The 23,209-nt window shown below is 37.9% G+C and overlaps 1 protein-coding gene and 1 pseudogene across 2 annotated transcripts in view; one reads left to right on the top strand and one right to left on the bottom strand.

The window, feature by feature from the left end:
- The window catches only part of LOC308241432 (5-azacytidine-induced protein 2-like), a 188,295-nt pseudogene that overhangs the window by 75,854 nt on the left and 89,232 nt on the right, over nt 1–23,209 (top strand). The gene's annotated exons all lie outside the window — the stretch shown is intronic.
- Nucleotides 1–23,209, bottom strand: part of LOC308255569 (uncharacterized protein) — a gene marked incomplete at its 3' end in the record, with an annotated part of 82,540 nt that overhangs the window by 5,070 nt on the left and 54,261 nt on the right. The window contains exons 12-15 of the mRNA XM_080683184.1: nt 19,957–20,024; nt 14,763–14,822; nt 12,075–12,111; nt 7,600–7,667 (exon numbers count right to left, since the gene is read on the bottom strand). Of these exons, the coding sequence (XP_080539310.1) occupies nt 7,600–7,667; nt 12,075–12,111; nt 14,763–14,822; nt 19,957–20,024 (233 nt within the window). The remainder of the gene's footprint in view (nt 1–7,599; nt 7,668–12,074; nt 12,112–14,762; nt 14,823–19,956; nt 20,025–23,209) is intronic.

Below are 23,209 nucleotides of genomic sequence, written 5' to 3'. Positions count from 1 at the left end.
ACCAAGAAGAAATGAAAGGTGACATCGCTGCTCTAAAGAACTCAATAGAAACCATCAAGAGTAGACTAGAAGAAGCAGAGGACCGCATCAGTGAGCTAGAAGACAAGATGGGAAAAAATACCCAAGTAGAGCAACTTCTAGAAAAAAAAAAAAAAAAAAACTTAAAAAACAGGTGGAGAGCCTAAGGGAACTTTGGGACAACACGAAACAAAACAACATCCGCATAATAGGGTTCCAGAAAGAAAGGAAGCTGAGCAAGGAATAGAAAACCTATTTGAAGAAATAATGACAGAAAATTTCCCTGGTATAGGGAAGAAAAAACCCACACAAATCCAAGAAGCTCACAGAGTCCCAAGCAAAATGAACCCCAAAAGACCGACACCAAGGCCATTAAAATTAAATTGGCAAACACCAATGACAAAGTAAGAATCTTAAAAGCGGCAAGAGAGAGACAGAAAGTTACATACAAAGGAACCCCCATCAGACTAGCAACTGATTTCTAAACAGAAACTCATCAGGCCAGAAGGGAATGGAATGAAATATACAAAGTCATGCAAAGGAAGGGTCTGAATCCAAAAATACTGTACCCAGCAAGGCTGTCAATCAAAATTGAAGGTGAAATCAGGAACTTCACAGACAAAAAAGGACTTAGGGAATTTATTGCCACCAAACCAGCAATGCAAGGAATGCTAAAGGGTCTGCTGTAAAAAAAAAAAAAAAGTAATAGGAAGCGAAGAAGGAACACAGGGGTAAAGAATAGAAATGGCAACAAATAAGTACCTATCAATAATAACTTTAAATGTAAATGGATTAAATGCCCCAATCAAAAGACATAGGGTAACGGATTGGATAAGAAAACACGACCCATATATCTGCTGTCTACAAGAAACCCACCTCAGAAAAAAAGACGCACACAGACTGAGGGTGAAGGGATGGAAAAAGGTTTTCCAGGCAAACGGAACTGAAAAAAAAAGCTGGGGTAGCAATACTTATATCTGACAAATTAGATCTCAAAGTGAAGGACATAACAAAAGATAAGGAAGGCCACTTCATAATATTAAAGGGAGCAATCCAACAAGAAGAAATAACTCTGGTAAACATATATGCACCCAATAAAGGAGCACCCAAATACATAAAAAAACTCCTGGAGGATATCAAGGGAGAGATTGACAGCAATACAATCATAGTAGGAGACTTTAATACCCCACTATTACCATTGGGCAAATCCTCAAAACAAAAAATCAGCAAAGAAACATCAATCCTAAATGACTCACTAGACCAGATCGAATTAATTGACATCTTCAGAACATTTCACCAAAAAGCCACAGAATATACATTCTTCTCAAGTGCACATGGGTCATTTTCAAAGATAGACCATATGTTGGGTCATAGGCAAAGTCTCTTCAAATTCAAGAAGATAGAAATAATATCAAGCATCTTCTCAGACCACAGTGGCATAAAACTGGAAATCAACTACAATAAAAACAACCCAAAGAAATCAAACACATGGAGACTAAACAGCATGCTATTAAACCATGACTGGGTTACCAAAGAGATCAAAGAAGAAATAAAAAACATCATGGCAACAAATGACAAGGAAAACACTACAATCCAAAATCTATGGGACAGAGCGAAAGCAGTCTTGAGAGGGAAGTTCATAGCTATACAAGCCTACTGCAAAAAACAAAAAAACAATGGTAATAAATTACTTAACCCAACAACTCAAAGAGCAACAAGAAAAGCCCAGTGTAAGCAGAAGGAAGGAAATAATAAAGATGAGAGTGGAGATAAACGACATAGAGACCAAAGAAACAATACAAACGATCAACAAAACCAAAAGCTGGTTCTTTGAAAGGATAAACAAGAATGATGAACCTCTAGCCAGGCTCACCAAGAAGGAAAGAGAGAGGAACCAAATAAACAAAATCAGAAATGAAAGAGGTGAAATAACAACAGATCCCGCCGAAATACAAAGCATTGTTAAAAAATACTACGAACAACTCTATTCCAACAAACTGGAGAACCTGGAGGAAATGGACATATTCCTAGAAAAATATAATCTTCCAAAACTCAATCAGGAAGAATCTAAACAGCTCAACATGCCAGTAACAATGGAAGAAATTGAAGGAGTCATCAAAGAGCTTCTGGCAAACAAAAGCTCAGGGCCAGACGGCTTCACAGGAGTTTTACCAAACATTCAAGGAAGAACTAAAACCTATCCTCCTCAGACTATTCCAAAAAATTCAAGAGGAAGGAACACTCCCAAGCTCCTTCTATGAAGCCAGCATCACCCTAATACCAAAACCAGATAAAGACAACACAATGAAGGAGAATTACAAGCCAATATCCCTCATGAACATAGATGCCAAAATCCTCCACAAAATTCTAGCAAATCGGATCCAACAGTACATCAGAAAGATCACACACCATGACCAAGTAGGGTTTATCTCAGGAATGCAAGGATGGTACAATATACGCAAATCAATAAATGTGATACATCACATAAACAAATTGAGAGATAAAAATCACATAGTCATATCAACTGATGCAGAAAAAGCATTTGACAAAATCCAACACCCTTTCTTGATAAAAACTCTCAACAAGGTGGGAATAGAAGGATTATAACTCAACATAATAAAAGCTATATATGATAAACCCACAGCTAACATCATACTCAATGGGCAAAAACTAAAACCATTTCCCATAAGAACAGGAACAAGACAGGGATGCCCACTCTCACCACTCCTGTTTGACATAGTACTGGAAGTATTAGCCACTGCAATTAGACAAGAATAAGAAATAAAAGGCATCCAAATTGGAAAAGAAGAAGTAAAGCTGTCCTTATATGCAGATGACATGATATTGTACATAAAAAAACCAAAAGACTCCATCAAAAAACTAACAGAGTTAATAAATGAATTCGGCAATGTAGCAGGATACAAAATTAACGCCAAGAAATCTATGGCATTTCTATACACCAACAGTGAACTTACAGAAAGAGAGACTAAAAAAGCAATCCCATTTTTCATCGCACCAAAAAAATTAAGAAACTTAGGAATAAACCTAACCAAAGAGGTAAAAGACCTATACGCGGAAAACTACAGGACACTGAAAAAAGAGATAGAGGAAGATGTAAACAGATGGAAGAACATACCATATTCATGGATTGGGAGAATCAACATCATTAAAATGTCCATACTACCCAAAGCAATCTATAGATTCAATGCACTCCCCATTAAAATACCAACGTCCTATTTCACAAACCTAGAAAGAACTCTCCAAAAATTCATCTGGAATAAAAAAACACCCCGAATAGCCACAGCAATCCTGAGAAAGAAGAATAAAGTAGGAGAGATCTCAATACCAGATTTCAAGCTGTATTACAAAGCCACTGTTCTCAAAACTGCCTGGTACTGGCACAAGAACAGACATATAGACCAATGGAATAGAATAGAGAACCCAGAAATTGACCCAAACCACTATGCTCAATTAATATTTGATATAGGAGGCATGAACATACAATGGAGTCAAGACAGTCTCTTCAATAAATGGTGTTGGTAAAATTGGACAGATACCTGCAAAAAAATGAAACTAGACCACCAACTTACACCATACACAAAAATAAATTCAAAATGGATCAAGGACTTAAACATAAGACGGGAAACCGTAAAAATACTGGAGGAATCCACAGGCAGCAAAATCTCAGACATATGCCAAAAGAACTTTTTCACTGATACTGCCCCTAGGGCAATGGAAGCCAAAGAGAAAATAAACAAATGGGACTACATCAAAATAAAAAGCTTTTGCAAAGCAAAAGAAACCATCAACAAAACAACAAGAAACCCCACTGTATGGGAGAACGTATTTGCAAATGTTATCACTGATAAAGGTTTAATCTCCAACATCTACAGGCAGCTTATACAACTTAATAAAAGGAAAATAAATGATCCAATAAAAAAAATGGGCAATGGACCTAAATAGAATATTTTCGAAAGAAGACAGAGGAAGGCCAAGAGACACATGAAAACATGCTCAAAGTCACTAATTATCCGAGAGATGCAAATCAAAACGACAATGCGATACCATCTCACACCTGTCAGAATGGCTACCATCAACAAATCAACAAACGACAAGTGTTGGTGAGAATGCGGAGAAAAAGGAACCCTCGTGCACTGCTGGTGGGAATGCTGACTGGTGCAGCCACTGCGGAGAACAGTATGGAGTTTCCTCAAAAAACTGAAAATGGAACTCCTATTTGACCCAGTAATCCCACTCCTAGGAATATATCCTAAGAAACTAGAAACACCAATCAGAAAGGATATATGCACCCCTATGTTCATAGCAGCACGATTTACAATAGCTAAGATTTGGAAACAGCCTAAGTGCCCGTCAGCAGATGACTGGATCAGAAAACTATGGTACATCTACACAATGGAATACTATGCTGCCATAAAAAGAAGGAATTACTACCACTTGTAGGCACCTGGATGGAATTAGAGAACATTATGCTAAGAGAAATAAGCCAGTCAATGAAAGAAAAATACCACATGATCTCACTCATTTGGGGATAATGAAAAACATTATAAACTGTTGAACAAAAAGATAGATACAGAGGCAGTAAAGCATCAAACAGACTGTCAAATTACAGCGGTAAGGTTAGGGAGAGGTGGGGGAAATAAGAGATCAACTGAAGGACTTATATACATGCATATAAGAGTAATCAACGGATGCAAAACATTGGGGGTGAGGGCATGTATGGAAGTGGGGTGGGGGGGGCAATGGTAAGATATGTACACATATAATACCTTAATAAATATATAAAAAATAAAAAAAGAAAGAGATTAAGAAAAACTATAAAAAAATAAAAATAAATAAAAAATAAAATAGAAACAGACCCCATAGCTTCACAAAACAAACAAATCCCTTACTTGCCAGAGGGTAGTAAGTTGAGGAGAGGGATGAAATAAAGAATATGTGTAACAAGTGCAAGCTTCCAGTTATAAAATGTATAAGCCACGGGGATCTAGTGTACAGCACAGGGAATGTGTCAAATCTATATATATAAAAGCCTAAATGACTGTTATGACCGGACGACCGGACAACCGACTGGTAGCTATAATGTGCATTGACCACCGAAGGGCAGCCACTCAACGAGGAACTGCTCCCTGATGGTCAGTGCATTCCCACAACCAACCTACCCCAGCCAGCCTACCTCCTAGCCCTGATTGGCCTGATCAGGACTGGGTGAGACAGACCCCGATCAGCCCTGATCACCAGCCAGGCCGAGGGACGAATTCGTGCACTGGGCCTCTAGTATTGTAATAACTTTGCACAATGACAGATGGGTACTAGACATATCATTGTGAACACATCGTGAAGTATGTAAATGTCAAACCACTATGGATGCATACCTGAAAGTAATATAATATGTGCCAACTCTACTATAACAAAAAGTTTAAGAAAGCAAAAAGAACGCCTAAGGAAAAGCAGGCCTTCCGGCTTCACATATGGACATGTGAGAATAGGATGCTTTTGGAGCCATTGCTAAGTACTGACCAGACAAGCAGACATAAATACTGACAACCTCACAGCTGAAAAAAAGGACAACTAGGATCCTGATGACATTACTGAACCACCTAAACAGTCATGGTTCCTATTATTTCAGTGTCTGTTAATTAGACCACCTATTATCTAAAGCTAAAAGCCTCTATCTGATAAATTTCCCAAGGCCTAGAGGATAAGACCTAGTCCTTTCTGTAGCACTAAAGGACTTTCCTAAGCCTGCCTTAGCTAGGCACTCACCTCATTCCCAATATTCCCATTACACACATTTTGCACATTGAAACGGTACTGCTCATAAACCCCGCAAAGTTCACTTGTGCATCTCAGCCCTGCCACTGCTGTTCCTGCAGCCAAAACTGTAATGTCAACAGCTGTTCTACCCGCCAAATATCATCCTTCTGCCACTTTACCTGGAAAACTTCTTTGTGGTCTGCATGCTTACTTTAAATCTCACCCACATTTTTATTTCTATTTATTTTTTAAAACATTTTTAAAGACTGGTTAGAAAGAGACAGAAACAGAGAGAGAGAAACACTAGTTTGTAGTTCCACTTATTTACACATTCATTGGGTGATTCTGGAATGTGCCCAGACCAGGCATCAAGACCAGAACCTTGGCATATCAGGGACAATGCTTTAAGCAATTGAGATATCTGGTCCAGGCCTCACCCACAGTTTTAAAACTCTAATTCTCATCATGGACTTAAAGTGGCAGGCACACACCACACACAATCCAAAAGCATAAACAATGATAACTATAAGCTCCTAGTGCACTCTGGCACCTAGTAAGCAATGAATAAAAAATAGTAAGTAATAGAAATGACAAATGATAATAATAAACTCTTAGAGGGTAAGGACTGTGTTTTTAAAATATTTCATTTCTGCATCATCAAAATAATACTTAGTACCTAAGAGATACCTGAGATATAAATAGAGTGACCATCAAAAATTTTGATATTTTCTTGGAAAATTCTGTTTAAAAATTACAGAAATGTACTAGGAACAGTTCTCTCATATCATGAGCAGCTTCAAGGTCAAAACACTACTTCATCTTTGCACTTCCTGTAACTTGCACAACAAACCAACAGAAGTCCTTTGATAAATGTCTACTAAGTCCAAGGTGTCCTCATAGAGTTCAGATTACACAGTGAGCTATGTGCCACATCTGGGTAGCACACTGACATTTTTGTTATTGTGAAACCTTTTTGTACTTTTATTATAATTTGCTGAGTCCCCATTGGGACTATCTGAATATTTATGGTTATCTTTTAACCAATGGCAGCAGAGCATCTTGTTCTAAAGAAATTAGTCTCTTGACATTTATTTAACAAAGATAACACGTTGTTCTAATAAATCTACTTATCTCATTCTGCTTTGACTTCTTAGGAATGAGGTTAATAATGGTGAAACCTAGTTGGTATAATATGTAAAATACCCTATGATTCTCAACAGGTATTGCCTTTCTGACTTCTGTACGATGAGTATATAATCTTTAAAAAACAATTTAATTGGAATCGCAGCACATTGGCTAAGTGAGTAACTCTTATGGTTTGCCATTTGTTTGTGCTACTAAGAAGTATTGATGAGTTCCTAGTTATACTTACTTCTTTAGTAACATAAATCACTATGTATAATAAGTATTCATTTACTAAATGTAATCCATTCAATATGAAAACTAAACAAAAGATGCATTTTTAGAACAGGTCCAATTTGTTATCATGTGAATATAGTAGAAACATACACCATTCTAACTTAACATCTTTTTTTCCTTTTTACATAAAGATATCATATGGGCTTTTAGGGGTCAGAATAAATAAAGGAACTTCTTTTCAAACAGCCCCAGATTTTAAATTGCCCACAATTAACATTTTTAATCATACTGAATACTATTCTATCAAGAAAGAGATTAAGAAAAACTATACATGCAACTTACACATTGTTTGGTATATTTTCACTGTTCTTTCATTATCAAAACTTCCTTACTCTTACTGCATCTATGTTAGGAGCACCAAAAGTAATTCACTATCAGAAATCTTACCACTGTGGGTACTTTCAGATGTGTTCGGTCTCCTTCTTTCATGATATTCAGAAGATAGTTGTTGCTTGCTGTGCACAAAAAAATGGTGATAAGTAATATTAGTGCCTTAATACAAATCTATCTATAAAAGCCTAAATCTATCTATAAAACCATCTGACCTTTTGACTGTCTGACCTGTAGCTATGACGTGCACTTACCATCAGGGGGCAGACATTCAATGCAGGAGCTGCTGAGCTGCAGTGACTTGGCTGGCAGCTGTGGTTCTAGGGTGATGCACCCGGAACAAGTGAGGAGGGAGCCCGATTGCTGGGTGTGTCACCTGAGAATTGCCCTCTCATAACCCAGGACCCCTCCAGGGATATTGGAGAGCTGGTTTGGACATGATTCCTACAGGTCAGGCGGAGGGAACCCACCTGCTGGAAGGACCCCGCCCCTGGTGCGGCCCCCCAGGGAGGGTCCTCAGGAGGTTTGCTCCAGGGTGTGTCTGGCCCCTTTCACACAGTCCCACCCTGCCACCCACCTTCTAATTAATTTCCTTTCAATGTGCACAAATACGTGCACCGAGTCACTAGTATAAATATATTTTCCAAATGTAGAAAATTCTTAGAATATTTTAGATAATATCAGAGCTAATATTAAAACTTTAATTATATGAAACTCTTCAAATATATAAGGTCTAAAACGTTTTTTAGGAAGCATGTAATTTTTTTAAAAAGTAAACTGAAACAGTCATGATTTGAGGGCAGCATAGTTTAGTGAATTAATTACAGTTAGCTTATCATAAGGGCACATGTCTTGAACTCAGACATCCTAGTTCTATAATCAACAGCCATTTGTTCTCAAGACACTTTTCTTTGACTCAAGGTCCTCCTCTACAAAATAACAATCTTACTGCCTTATTTTAGAAGGTCCTTAGGAGGACTAAATGAGCTAATACAGCAAAAAAGAATGCTCAGATAAACAGTAAACCAAAGCAAAAATCAGTTCATGAACTTTATTTGTTGAAATTCTTTTGGAATCTGAAATAAGCCCCATTGTGGGGTTTTCAACATTTCTAACATAAAATGTTGCAGTTTTCGGGAAAATGTTATTACTTTTTATCATTACCTATTCTTTCATTGTGTTCTGTAAATCAGGGTATCTCAGCTATTATATAACTTGCAACTAAATTTATCTACAAATATAGTACCTCCTGAAGTCAGATAACACAATGCTCCCTTATTTTTGCAGTGAATTATACCAATGGGAGAAAGAAAACTCATAGAAGTCAGCACCTGGCCTGGACTACTACTATCCTTTCTCTACCTACTGACACTTTGAACCAGCAGATCTTTATGAGAATGATCCTTAATCTCCCTGTTCACCCCCATTGGCTTTGAAGTTAGAATCTTACTGGCCACACATGGGTACTGATGAGTCATGAATGGGGCTTAGCTATTACACGGACCAATAACCTACTTGTTTATCGGGTTTTTAAAAAATAATTCTTTACTATAGGAAGTATTAGGTATGTCCCCTTTTTTTCCTCTATTACCCCTGCAGACCACCCCAACCCCGGTACCAGGCGCTCTCCACCCCACTGTCTGAGTCCATGAGTTATGCACATATGCATACAAGATTTTCAGAATAACCTAATTTTGATTCAGATCTTTCTGTTGACTAGCTTCCATGTGAGGCATAATTTAAAATATTTGGAAACCTGAGGCAAAATCAAATCACTTGGGAATGTTTCCTTGTTATGGCAAAGAGATCACTGGAGGGGCCAACCTCAGTTATGAAATGAATCTCGTGCAAGTTGGCACCTACTACTCAGGTAAAGGCAATATGGAACCTTATACTATGTAAACTAAGATGCTCTACAGGATATAAAGTGACCTCAGGGGACAGATCAGATGACAAAGGAGAAAGGAAAGTCTGGTCTTTTCCTGCCGCATTATATGAACCAGCTTAGAATGGTCTCCACTAACACCTGCTAGTAGAAAATACAAACAACAGGCTCAAAAGGTAACTAGTCCACAAGGTCTGGGCTAAGAAGGAAGCTCCACATAGTCTTTCCAGTGTGTGTTGAGGGTGGGCAGGGAAAGGCAGTGAGTGAGTAATTCTAGGAGGCTCAGCTACCAGAATAGGGTGCTAGTAATTGGAATAGCGGCTATACATACAAGCATATGTACATCAACTAAAAAATAAATTGAGACTTTATGTCAATCAATATGAAGACTCAGGAATCTGAATCAGCCAGGCCAACCCTGGAGCAAAGATCAATCATGAATATTGGACCAGTTTCAATGGCAATTCTGTAGCAATAGAACCAATGGAAACAACAGAAAGGTTAGAATGTCCTTTTATAGCTCTCCATCTCACTTGTGAAAGAAGACTGTCTCCCTTGGAATTAGGGGGTCCTTTATTTTCCTGAAGAATTCATTGTTGGGCATAGGAGATAGCCACAGAAAATACAGATTTTTTTCTGATAAAGTGAACACTTCAAGACCCCAATTAGCCAGTTAGAGAAAATCAGAGATGAGACTTTACTTGTAACCCCATGCATGGAGGTTCTACTTGGAATGAAATGGATAAACATCTTAAAGCTCTGAGGTAAAGAATCTGGCCCATTGCTCCTTCTAACTGGTTGAGCTTTTCTTGGTTTCTGACTGAAGACACATACTAACTCACTGCCTTTCCCAAACTGCCTGAACCGAACTGTGAAAGCTCTCCTGGTACATAAAAAGAAAGAGTGAAACTATTTTAAACTTCAGTTTAATGATAACCTAAATTTTAAAGCAAACACTTAGAATTTAAAATAACTAACAAAATCATATTCCGTGGAAGCCCCCGCCCCAACAGTTATCTTGAGAAAAGACATCAGTACCTTGCTGAAGAAGAAGCCTGACTGTATTTGCCGACTCATCATTTCCAGCAAGCATGAGGGCTGTGCGTGTAACACAGAGATCACTTCACCTTCAGTATTTTCAAATATGTTATTCACACCTAACTTGATGTACTCCCCAAGTTAATACCCTATTGTCTGTCTAGAAAGGATCACTTACATGCTGAAGTGTTCATCTTTGTAAATTACCTCTGAGGATATAATGAAGGGACAAAAAGGATGCCTATTGCCCTGACCAGTTTGGCTCAATGGATAGAGTGTCGGCCTGTGAACTAAAGGGTCCCAGGTTCGATTCCGGTCAAGGGCGTGTACTTTGGTTGCGGGCACATCCTCAGTAGAGGGTGTGCAGGAGGCAGCTGATCGATGTTTCTCTCTCATCGATGTTTCTAACTCTCTATTCCTCTCCCTTCCATTCTTTGAAAAATCAATAAAATATATTTTGAAAAAAAAAAGGATGCCTCTTGTCCACTTGCATATTGTTAATTTAAAGTCCTCTAAGAGATAAGAAACTATGCTGAGGTCACCAATCTGAAGTGGGGGAAGATTTAAATGAAGATCCACCTCTTGGCCAGGATGTTAAACACAAGTTGAGAGACTAGAGAGGGCTTTAATTAATTTCTGGGTTTCCATAAACTCCTGAAATTCTACACACCTTTTATTCTGTCTACCGTACATATAAATGGAGAACACCATCACTGACAGAGTTGGAAAAAAAATAATACAATGAAAAATACAAATAAAAAAACAAAAAAACAGAGAAGACAGTAAAAAATCTAGAAAACTTATGAAGGAGGAAAAAAAGACTCTAGGAGAAAAAGAAAACACTTCATACAACTAGGCAAAGTTAACAGCCAAAAGGGAAAACCAGATTGTGAAATCAGTAAACAGAGAAATCAATAAGAAATATCCTCTAAATGCATACAAAATTTAATTAGCAAAACATGGTCTATACATAGATATTATTACCTTACAGATAAATAATTCATCTCAAGAAAAATGAGTATCATTTTACCTAAAGACATGTGCCTGATTAGGCCTTGCTGAGGTAAAACCTTTGGTTCTGTGGCCATAGCTAACCAAGATGGGCCCTAAAAGCTTTGGTGGGAAAAACAAGGTCCTATGTATCACTACAATTGTCAAGGAGAGTAAGATAAATGCTTGGACTAACAGGGCCTCTTAGAAAAACTCTAACTCAGAGTTAACACACAATCAGATTTGGCTTTCTGGGTTGCTCTGATTTGCATCTGTATCTCCCTGGCAGAGCTACAGGGGAATTTATCAGTGTATGTTGAGAGACAACAGAAAAATTTGAGATCCAAGCTGTTTGACAGTCAAACCATGGGTCAGCCCCTTCCTACCTATGGAATCATGGGTCAATTCATTCACTTCCCTAAACCACAGTTGACTCATTAATAAAAAGTAGGCTATGATAGCACACCTATTTGCAGAGTTATTGTGATGACTATATAACACAGGTGAATTACATAATATAGAGTCTAGCCCACAATAGAACACTCTAGAAATGGTAGTTTCTTTTCTCTACATTCCCATAGCTAACACACAAATTTTTAAAAAATCCATGAAATCCAACCTGCTTAAAGAGTCTTTTTCTTCAGAGATATCTTCCACTATTAAAGAAAAAAAGTGAAATACATTTTAAAACCATAATAAAATATAGGACTTTAAAAGTACTGGAGTAGTGCTTTGTTAGAAAGTATCCTCTGGGACCACACCTAAAGACTATACTATAGTGAATAGTAATCATATTATTGGTAGTCCACTAATATATTAATATATTCTCTTTTTAAATGTACGAAATGCAAGAGAAAAAAAGAATGGGATCTATCAAAATTTGATACTTACCTGTGAACTGTTATTTACAATGAACATAACTCTAACCAACTCCATCATATTGACAGAAAATAGTATTGTTAGTAGAAGCAGAATCTATAATAATAGAAGTGTAATATGCTAATTAGACTGGACGACCTTCTGGACAAAGCCCGGGCTGGGAGGGCTGAGGCAAGCTGCTGCCCCTGCGAGGGCCAAGCCCCCTGCATGAATTTCATGCATCAGGCCTCTAGTCATAGAATAACAATGGCATATGTAAAAGAGCATGAGTTTTCTGAACTTCTTCCATTAGGAGCAGTTAGTAAAGAGAACACCTCTCATGCAGTAACACAATACAGCTTCTCCAGCTCTCAGTGAAGACTAGCCCATTAGGATGAAACACTCCATCACAAGGAAGCTTGATCGCCAGGCACTACACTTTACGCACAGCAAACCAGGAAACAGTGTCTTCCTGGCCCCATGCCCAATTGCAACTTAAATAGGAAAGACCTTGGGAATCCAGTTGTATAAAGTAGAACTACTTGAGACTGTCTCTTTCCATTGCTAGAGAGTATCTGTTCCCACCTCATAGAGCAGGTGGAAGAGACCTTTAGTGCTCTGCAGTAGTGCGTGAGGTCTTTTTTCTCAACCCGCCCCATTAGGTGGCAAATGCCTCGAGAAAGCATGTTTTTTCAGCATGTGTGGCATATGTCATCAGATCCTATGCTGAAGAACAACAACAACAAACAACTAAGGACAAAGCAAGTCTTGGATAACTACATCCAATTACCTCGGAATTTTAATTTTTTAAACTTTTAAAAAGGTACTCAATGTCTCTTTCCAACTATACAAAAATCAAGAAAAGGCAAAATTATGAAGACAGTAAAAAAGATCAGTGGTTTTCAGTGGTTGGAGAGAAGGGACGGTGGAATAAGCAGAGTACAGCAGATTTTTAGGGCAGTGAAATGATTGTACATGATACTGTAATGGTGGGTACATGTCATCAGACATTTGTCAAAACCCATAGAATATACACCACCAAGAGTGAACCTTAAGGATAACTATGGACTTTGGTTGATAATGATGAGTCAATGTAGGTCCATCCGTTGTAATAAATGTACCTCTCTGCTGCAGGATGTCAAAAATGAGCAAGGTTGTGTGTGTAGGGGATGTAGGGATTAAGGGAACTTTCTGCTCAATTTTGCTGTGAACCTAATATTGTTTTAAAAAATAAGGCTTAAGAACTTCTGTGAAAAAATGTATCTGCTGAATGTGTTATTAACACACATGACCATATTAGTACTATTTTCAAGACACAGTCACCTTGGAAATTAAGAAAAACCCAAGTACTAGAAAATGGGTATCATTCCGACAATTGAGTGAAACATATGGAAAAATATAAATAAGGCCAATAATTTTAACTGTGTACTAGGGCAGGAAAATAACTGATAAATATGATTGAATATCTTGCTTTATTATTATAAATGGGGATTTAGCATAATATAATTTAAAATTAAATCATCCATATAATTAAAAGACACATTTTTCTAATTTTAAATCAAAAATCATTACAATGATTTTACAAAAAAATTGTCTTCAAAAATTGGTTGCATTAAAAGGAAACCTTAAAATTGCCTAGTAATTTATGTATAAATACCTGTTAAATACTCACCAAGCATCACAGAAGTAACCAGCATTGCAAGCAATTATGGATGATGCTACTGAAACCAGTACCATATTTCATTATCATATTACTTGTTTTAAAAATAAAATCAATGCCAAAATTCAGTCAGGGCTATACTGCTGTGCAGAAACATTTCATGCAGCAGGCCGAAGACTGCCGTCCTTAGAAAGTCCTGCTTAAATGGCTGCCCTTCAGTTGGAGTCTGAAAACCTGAATCTGGGGAGGGTTTCCACTTTTCCCTAACTGAGAAGAGTGGCCCTGGTGCCTAAACACTTGGTACAACCGATGGGATTCATGCTGAACACTTCTTTTCCTTCTGGGAATCTAGAATTTATGTACAGGCTATGGGGAAGATGCCCATGTGACTACCATGCCATAAAAACCTTGGCACTGAGTCCAACCAGATTGGTAGATGACATTGTTTCAGGTGTGTTGTCAGAATTTGACAGTGTAGTAACAAAGCACATCATGGTAACGCCACAGGCAGAGGACTCTTGGAAGCTTCTGACTGGTGTCCTCCACCCTTTCTCACACACACATTTTCTTATTCTGATTTCGCTTTGGCCTTTCCATGTAATAAAACTTTTTTATCAGTAAAACTATATGCTATGTCCTTTAAATGTTTTTTTGGGGGGGAGGGAAGAGGGGGGAATCAGCAAACCCAGGTGTGGGTTTAGGAACCTCTAACAAAATTGCATTATGTGAAATTGGTATTATTTGGTGTTCTATACATGATGATAGTCAGAAATTGATTTCACAGAATACCTCTCTTTGATTTTTTTTCAGTCCATGCTTGTTTTCGAGTGTGTCGGAGATCTATAACTACTGGAATAAAGACATGAAAGGGATAAAGAAAATAGTGATGTCAGAAAATAATGTGAAACAAGCAACATCAATATTTACTCAGAATAAGAAATACAGAATCCTAATTGTTGACTACATGTTCTATTATCAAAGTTCCCATAAAGAAAAGGAAGACATCACACTGACAATTTTATACAACTAAATAGGGTTTAATTCCTTTCTACAATAGTCATAAATCAATCAATATTGGGATAACTGTAGAAAAACAAAAAATATCATATATACCAGAATAGTGTTCTAATTATTTCAAAGTTCTTTTTATTTGTTTCTAATGTTTTTAAAATTTCTTATTAAACTAAAATCATGGCTCACCTATCAAAAGCAGTTCTTCACAGGACAAGTCAAAAAGTCAAAGAAATTGTATCCAAAATGTAGAGATATCCAGGGATATCCTACCAAACTCACCATGTATGGAAAAATACTGCTCTTACCTCTTGAACGGTGGCTCTTTCCTGCTCATCTAATAAATCCTATTCTTCATGTCTGATCTAAATGCCAGTGCACTGCCTGGAAACTTGTGAGTCACCTTAGATTTCTTTCTCCTCGCCACTTCTTACATGCAATCATCAGGAAATCATATGAACTAGGCCTCCTACTGACTCTGCTTTGTTTTGCTACTGTCAACTGCCCTAGTCAAACATGAGCTCTTTACAGGGGCTCTCACAGGGGGATGATACCACTAACTGATATCGTTCCTTCGTAAATTAATAAGATTTTTTAAGCAAAACAAATGAAAAAGGCATAGAATTAGAAAAACATTAACATTTTAAATGGAATAAATTGAGCTTCCTGACTCATTTCCACATAAATGGGTAAAAACTTCATAATGGACACATGCTAGTCCAATGAAGGAAAATCTTCATTTGTCTCCCAGTCTCTAGGTGGTTTCCTTCCATTTGTGCTCTACATGAGGGGTCAGCAACAGAGGGCTCACAGGCCAAATACAAGCTGCCATCTGGTTTTGCAAATAGTCTCAGTGGACTTGCCTATTCACTTGCATATTCTCTAGGACTGCCCTCACTCTACAATGGCAGACTTGAGTAGATATGGAAGACCACATGGCCTAAAATCAGGCCCTTTACAGAAAAAGCTTGCTGATCCCTGCTTCATACCACAAACACAGGGCCCTAATCAAAAATAATCTTTTAACTCTTCTGCTGAGAACTGCAATGAATCCTTGCAGCAAATATTGCTGGCTCCCTACCTTGGTCTTCATTTTTGCTGAAGAACCACAACTGTATTTGGCCATTCACTATCCTGATACACACAGAAGGTGGTATCTCTCCAGCTCCAAAAAGAGAAATGATTAGACTAAGCTCATCACAGTAACAAGTTTACCACTGTCTGGTTTAGGAATGAGCATGGGATGTAACCCAATCCTATAAAATGTTAGAGAAACTGAGCTGCAGGCAACTTGTGTTTTTTTTCTGTTTTAAAAGAACCACATAGGCACAGCCTGTGTGATTCAAAGGATTGAGCATTTTCCCATGCACCATGAGGTCACTGGTCATATTCTTAGTCAGGGCACTATTAGGCTTCATCCACCATTAGGGGATGTACAGGAGGCAGCATATGGATGTTATGGTTGTCTGTTACACTGATGTTTCTATGGCGTTCTCCCTTCCCTTGTCTCCCTCTAAAGACAATAAAAACTTATTTCAAAGAAAGTTAAAGTATACACATAGCTCAACATCACTAATCAGGAAAATGCAAATGAAAACCATAAGAAGTACCAGCTCATTCTCTTAGAATGGCTGTCCTCAAAATATAAATAAATAACAAGTATTGGTGAGGATATGGAGAAAAGCAAAAGCCTTGTGCACTGGACAGGTGATTATAAATTGGTACAGTTACTGTGGAAAGCAGTATGGACATTCCTCAAAAAATTGGAAATAAAACTGCTATTCCACTTCGGGGTATTTATCCAACAGAAACATGAACACGAATTTGAAAAGATATCTGCACCCCTATGTTCACTACAGCATTATTTACAATAGCCAAGATATGGAAGAAATGTAGATGTCCTTCCATAGATAAATGAATAATGAATATGAGAGTAGTATATATGTATGCACATACACATCTTTGAACATATATACAGAATGAAATATTAGTCAGACATAAAAAATAATGAATTCTTGCTACTTATGGCAACATGGATGGACTGAGAGGGTATTATGCTATGTGAAATAAGACAGAGAAAGACAGACTATAAGGTCTCACTTATATGTACAATTTAAAAGAATATAATAGAAACAGACCCCATAGCTTCACAAAACAAACTAATCCCTTACTTGCCAGAGGATAGTAAGTTGAGGAGAGGGATGAAATAAAGAATATGTGTAACAAGTGCAAGCTTCCAGTTATAAAATGTATAAGCCATGAGGATCTAGTGTGCAGCACAGGGGATGTGTCAAATCTATATATATAAAAGCCTAAATGACCGTTATGACCAGACGATTGGACGAGCGGACAACCGACTGGTAGCTATAATGTGCATTGACCACCAAAGGGATGCCATTCAATGAGGAGCTGCCCTCTGGTGGTCAGTGCACTCCCACCACCAACCTACTCCAGCCAGCCAATCTCCTAGCTCTGATTGGCCCGATCAGGACTGGGTGAGACAGACCCCGATCAGCCCTGATCACCAGCCAGGCCGAGGGACGAATTCGTGCACTGGGCCTCTAGTATTGTAATAACTTTGCACAATGACAGATGGGTACTAGACATATCATTGTGAACACATCGTGAAGTATGTAAATGTCAAACCACTATGGATGCACACCTGAAAGTAATATAATATGTGCCAACTCTACTGTAACAAAAAGTTTAAGAAAGCAAAAAGAACGCCTAAGGAAAAGCAGACCTTCCGGCTTCACATATGGACATGTGAGAATAGGATGCTTTTAGAGCCAGACAAGCAGACATAAATACTGACAACCTCACAGCTGAAAAAAAGGACAACTAGGATCCTGATGACATTACTGAACCACCTAAAGAGTCATGGTTCCTATTATTTCAGTGTCTTGTTAATTAGACCACCTATTATCTGAAGCTAAAAGCCTCTATCTGATAAATTTCCCAAGGCCTAGAGGATAAGACCTAGTCCTTTCTGTAGCACTAAAGGACTTTCCTAAGCCTGCCTTAGCTAGGCACTCACCTCATTCCCAATATTCCCATTACACACATTTTGCACATTGAAACGGTACTGCTCATAAACCCCGCAAAGTTCACTTGTGCATCTCAGCCCTGCCACTGCTGTTCCTGCAGCCAAAACTGTAATCTCAATAGCTGTTCTACCCGCCAAATATCATCCTTCTGCCACTTTACCTGGAAAACTTCTTTGTGGTCTGCATGCTTACTTTAAATCTCACCCACATTTTTATTTCTATTTATTTTTTAAAACATTTTTTAAAAACTGGTTAGAAAGAGACAGAAACAGAGAGAGAGAAACACTAGTTTGTAGTTACACTTATTTACGCATTCATTGGGTGATTCTGGACTGTGCCCAGACCAGGCATCAAGACCAGAATCTTGGCATATCAGGGACAATGCTTTAAGCAATTGAGATATCTGGCCCAGGCCTCACCCACAGTTTTAAAACTCTAATTCTCATCATGGACTTAAAGTGGCTGGCACACACTACACACAAACCAAAAGCATAAACAATGATAACTATAAGCTCCTAGTGCACTCTGGCACCTGGTAAGCATTGAATAAACCATAGTAAGTAATGGAAATGACAAATGATAATAATAACTCTTAGAGGGTAAGGACTGTGTTTTTAAAATATTTCATTTCTGCATCATCAAAATAATACTTAATATCTAAAAGACACCTGAGATGTAAATAGAGTGACCATTAAGCAGAAAAATGAATTAACTGAATTTTGATATTTTCTTGGAAAATTCTGTTTAAAAATTAGAGAAATGGACTAGGAACAGTTCTCTCATATTATGAGCAGCTTCAAGGTCAAAACACTACTTCATCTTTGCACTTCCTGTAACTTGCACAACAAACCAACAGAAGTCCTTTGATAAATGTCTACTAAGTCCAAGGTGTCCTCATATAGTTCAGATTACACAGTGAGCTATGTGCCACATCTGGGTAGCACACTGACATTTTTGTTATTGTGAAACCCTTTTGTACTTTTATTATAATTTGCTGAGTCCCAAGTGGGACTATCTGAATATTTATGGTTATCTTTTGACCAATGGCAGCAGAGCATCTTGTTCTAAAGAAATTAGTCTCTTGACATTTATTTAACAAACAAAGATAACACGTTGTTCTAATAAATCAACATATCTCATTCCCTTTTGACTTCAGAGGAATGAGGTTAATAACGGTGAAACCTAGTTGGTATAATATGTAAAATACCCTATGATTCTCAACAGGTATTGCCTTTCTGACTTCTGTACTATGAGTATATAATCTTTAAAAAACAATTTTATTGGAATCACTGCACACTGGCTAATTGAGTAACTCTTATGGTTTGCCATTTGTTTGTGCTACTAAGAAGTATTGATGAGTTCTTAGTTTTAGTCCCTTATTTTTGCAGTGAATTATAACAACGGCAGAAATAAAACTCATGGAAGTCAGCACCTGGCCTGGACTACTACTATCCTTTCTCTACCTACTCACACTGTGAACCAGCAGATCTTTAGTAACATAAATCACTACGTATAATAAGTATTCATTTACTAAATGTAATCCATTCAATATGAAAACTAAACAAAAGATGCATTTTTAGAACAGGTCCAATTTGTTATCATGTGAATATAGTAGAAACATACACCATTCTAACTTAACATCTTTTTTTCCTTTTTACATAAAGATATCATATGGGCTTTTAGGGGTCAGAATAAATAAATGGATTTCTTTTCAAACAAAATAGCCCCATATTTTAAAATACCCACAATTAACATTTTTAATCATACTGAATACTATTCTATCAAGAAAGAGATTAAGAAAAACTATACATGCAACTTACACATTGTTTGGCATTTTTTCACTGTTCTTTCATTATCAAAACTTCCTTACTCTTACTTCATCTATGGTAACAACACCAAGAGTAATTCACTATCAGAAGTCTTACCACGGTGGGTACTTTCAGATGTGTGCAGTCTCCTTCTTTCTTGATATTCAGAAGTTAGTTGTTGCTTGCTGTGCACACACACACAAAAAAAAATGGTGATAAGTAATATTAGTGCCTTAATACAAATCTATCTATAAAAGCCTAAATCTATCTATAAAACCATCTGACCTTTTGACTGTCTGACCTGTAGCTATGACGTGCACTTACCATCAGGGGGCAGACATTCAATGCAGGAGCTGCTGAGCTGCAGTGACTTGGCTGGCAGCTGTGGTTCTAGGGTGATGCACCCGGAACAAGTGAGGAGGGAGCCCGATTGCTGGGTGTGTCACCTGAGAATTGCCCTCTCATAACCCAGGACCCCTCCAGGGATATTGGAGAGCTGGTTTGGACATGATTCCTACAGGTCAGGCGGAGGGAACCCACCTGCTGGAAGGACCCCGCCCCTGGTGCGGCCCCCCAGGGAAGGTCCTCAGGAGATTTGCTCCAGGGTGTGTCTGGCCCCTTTCACACAGTCCCACCCTGCCACCCACCTTCTAATTAATTTCCTTTCAATGTGCACAAATACGTGCACCGAGTCACTAGTATAAATATATTTTCCAAATGTAGTAAATTCTTAGAATATTTTAGATAATATCAGAGCTAATATTAAAACTTTAATTATATGAAACTCTTCAAATATATAAGGTCTAAAACGTTTTTTAGGAAGCATGTAATTTTTTTAAAAAGTAAACTGAAACAGTCATGATTTGAGGGCAGCATAGTTTAATGAATTAATTACAGTTAGCTTATCATAAGGGCACGTGTCTTGAACTCAGACATCCTAGTTCTATAATCAACAGCTATTTGTTCTCAAGACACTTTTCTTTGACTCAAGGTCCTCCTCTACAAAATAACAATCTTACTGCCTTATTTTAGAAGGTCCTTAGGAGGACTAAATGAGCTAATACAGCAAAAAAGAATGCTCAGATAAACAGTAAACCAAAGCAAAAATCAATTCATGAACTTTATTTGTTGAAATTCTTTTGGAATCTGAAATAAGCCCCATTGTGGGGTTTTCAACATTTCTAACATAAAATGTTGCAGTTTTCGGGAAAATGTTATTACTTTTGATTATTACCTATTTTTTCTTTGTGTTTTGTAAATCAGAGTATCTCAGCTATTATATAACTTGCAACTAAATTTATCTACAAATATATTGCCTACTAAAGTCAGATAACACAATGCTCCCTTATTTTTGCAGTGAATTATACCAATGGGAGAAAGAAAACTCATAGAAGTCAGCACCTGGCCTGGACTACTACTATCCTTTCTCTACCTACTCACACTATGAACCAGCAGATCTTTATGAGAATGATCCTTAATCTCCCTGTTCACCCTCATTGGCTTTGATGATAGAATCCTACTGGTCACACATTGATACTGATGAGTCGTGGACGGAGGCGTAGCTATTATACTGACCAATAACCTACTTTTGTTTATCGGGTTTTTAAAAAATAATTCTTTACTATAGGAAGTATTGCGTATGTCCCCCTTTTCTCTCTATTAACCCCCTGCAGACCACCCCCACCCCGGTACCAGGCACTCTCCACCCCACTGTCTGAGTCCATGGGTTATGCACATATGCATACAAGATCTTCGAATAACCTACTTTTGATTCAGATCTTTCCATTGACTGGCTTCCATGTGAGGCATAATTTAAAATATTTGGAAACTTGAGGCAAATTCTAATCACTTGGGAATATTTCCTTGTTATGGCAAAGAGATTACTGGAAGGGCCAACCTCAGTTATGGAATGAATCTCATGCAAGTTGGCACCTACTACTCAGGTAAAGGCAACATAAGACAATAAACTAAGATACTCTACAGGATATAAAGTGACCTAAGGGGAAAGATCAGGTGACAAAGGTGAAAGGAAAGTCTGTTCTTTTCCTGCAACATTATTTCAACCTCTCTGACAGCTTAGAATGGTCTCCACTAACACCTGCTAGTAGAAAATACAAACAACAGGCTCAAAGGGTAACTACTCCACAAGGTCTGGGCTAAGAAGGAAGCCGCACATAGACTTTCCAGGGTGTGTTGAGTGTGGGCGGGGGGAGGCAGTGAGTGAGTAATTCTAGGAGGCTCAGCTACCAGAATAGGGTGCTGGTAATTGGAATAGTGGCTATACATACAAGCATATGTATGCAAACTAAAAAAAATTGTGACTTTCAAGTCCAAGTGTCATTCAACATGAAGACTCAGGAATCTGGGTCAGCCAGGCCAACCCTGCAGCAAAGATCAATCATGAATATTGGACCGGTTTCAATGGCAACTCTGCAGCAATAGAATCAATGGAAACAACAGAAAGGTTAGAATGTCCTTTTATAGCTCTCCATCTCACTTGTCAAAGAAGACTGTCTCCTTTGGAATTAGGGGGTCCTTTATTTTCCTGAAGAATTCAATGTTGGGAGTAGGAGATAGCCACAGAAAATACAGATTTTTTTCTGATAAAGTGAACACTTCAAGACCCCAATTAGCCAGTTAGAGAAAATCAGAGATGAGACTTTACTTGTAACCCCATGCATGGAGGTTCTACTTGGAATGAAATGGAAAAACATCTTAAAGCTCTGAGGTAAAGAATCTGGCCCATTGCTCCTTCTAACTGGTTGAGCTTTTCTTGGTTTCTGACTGAAGACACATACTAACTCACTGCCTTTCCCAAACTGCTTGAACTGAACTTGAAAGCTCTCCAGGTACATAAAAAGAAAAAGTGAAACTATTTTAAACCTCAGTTTAAGGATAACCTGCATTTTAAAGCAAACAGTAAGAAATTAAAATCAGTAACAAAAGCATATTCTTTGGCAGCCTCCCCCTCAACAGTTATCTTGAGAAAGACATCAGTACCTTGCTGAAGAAGAAGCCTGACTGTATTTGCCGACTCATCATTTCCAGCAAGCATGAGGGCTGTGCGTGTAACACAGAGATCACCTCCCCCTCAGCATCTTCAAATATATTATTTCAACAGCTAACTTGATGTACTCCCCAAGTTAATACCCTTTTGTCTGTCTAGAAAGGTCACTTAGATGCTAAAGTGTTCATCTTTGTAATTTACCTCCGAGGATAAAATAAAGGGACAAAAAGGACGCCTCTTGTCCACTTGCATATTGCTAATTTAAAGTCCTCTAAGAGATAAGAAATGATGCTGAGGTCACTAATCTGAAGTGGGGGAAGATTTAAATGAAGATCCACCACTTGACCAGGATGTTATACACAG

The sequence above is a fragment of the Plecotus auritus genome (genome assembly GCF_963455305.1).
Source record: "Plecotus auritus genome assembly, chromosome: 1".
NCBI classification, from domain to species: domain Eukaryota; kingdom Metazoa; phylum Chordata; class Mammalia; order Chiroptera; family Vespertilionidae; genus Plecotus; species Plecotus auritus.
Note: the sequence above shows the minus strand (reverse complement) of the source record. Positions and strands in the feature narration are given on the sequence as shown.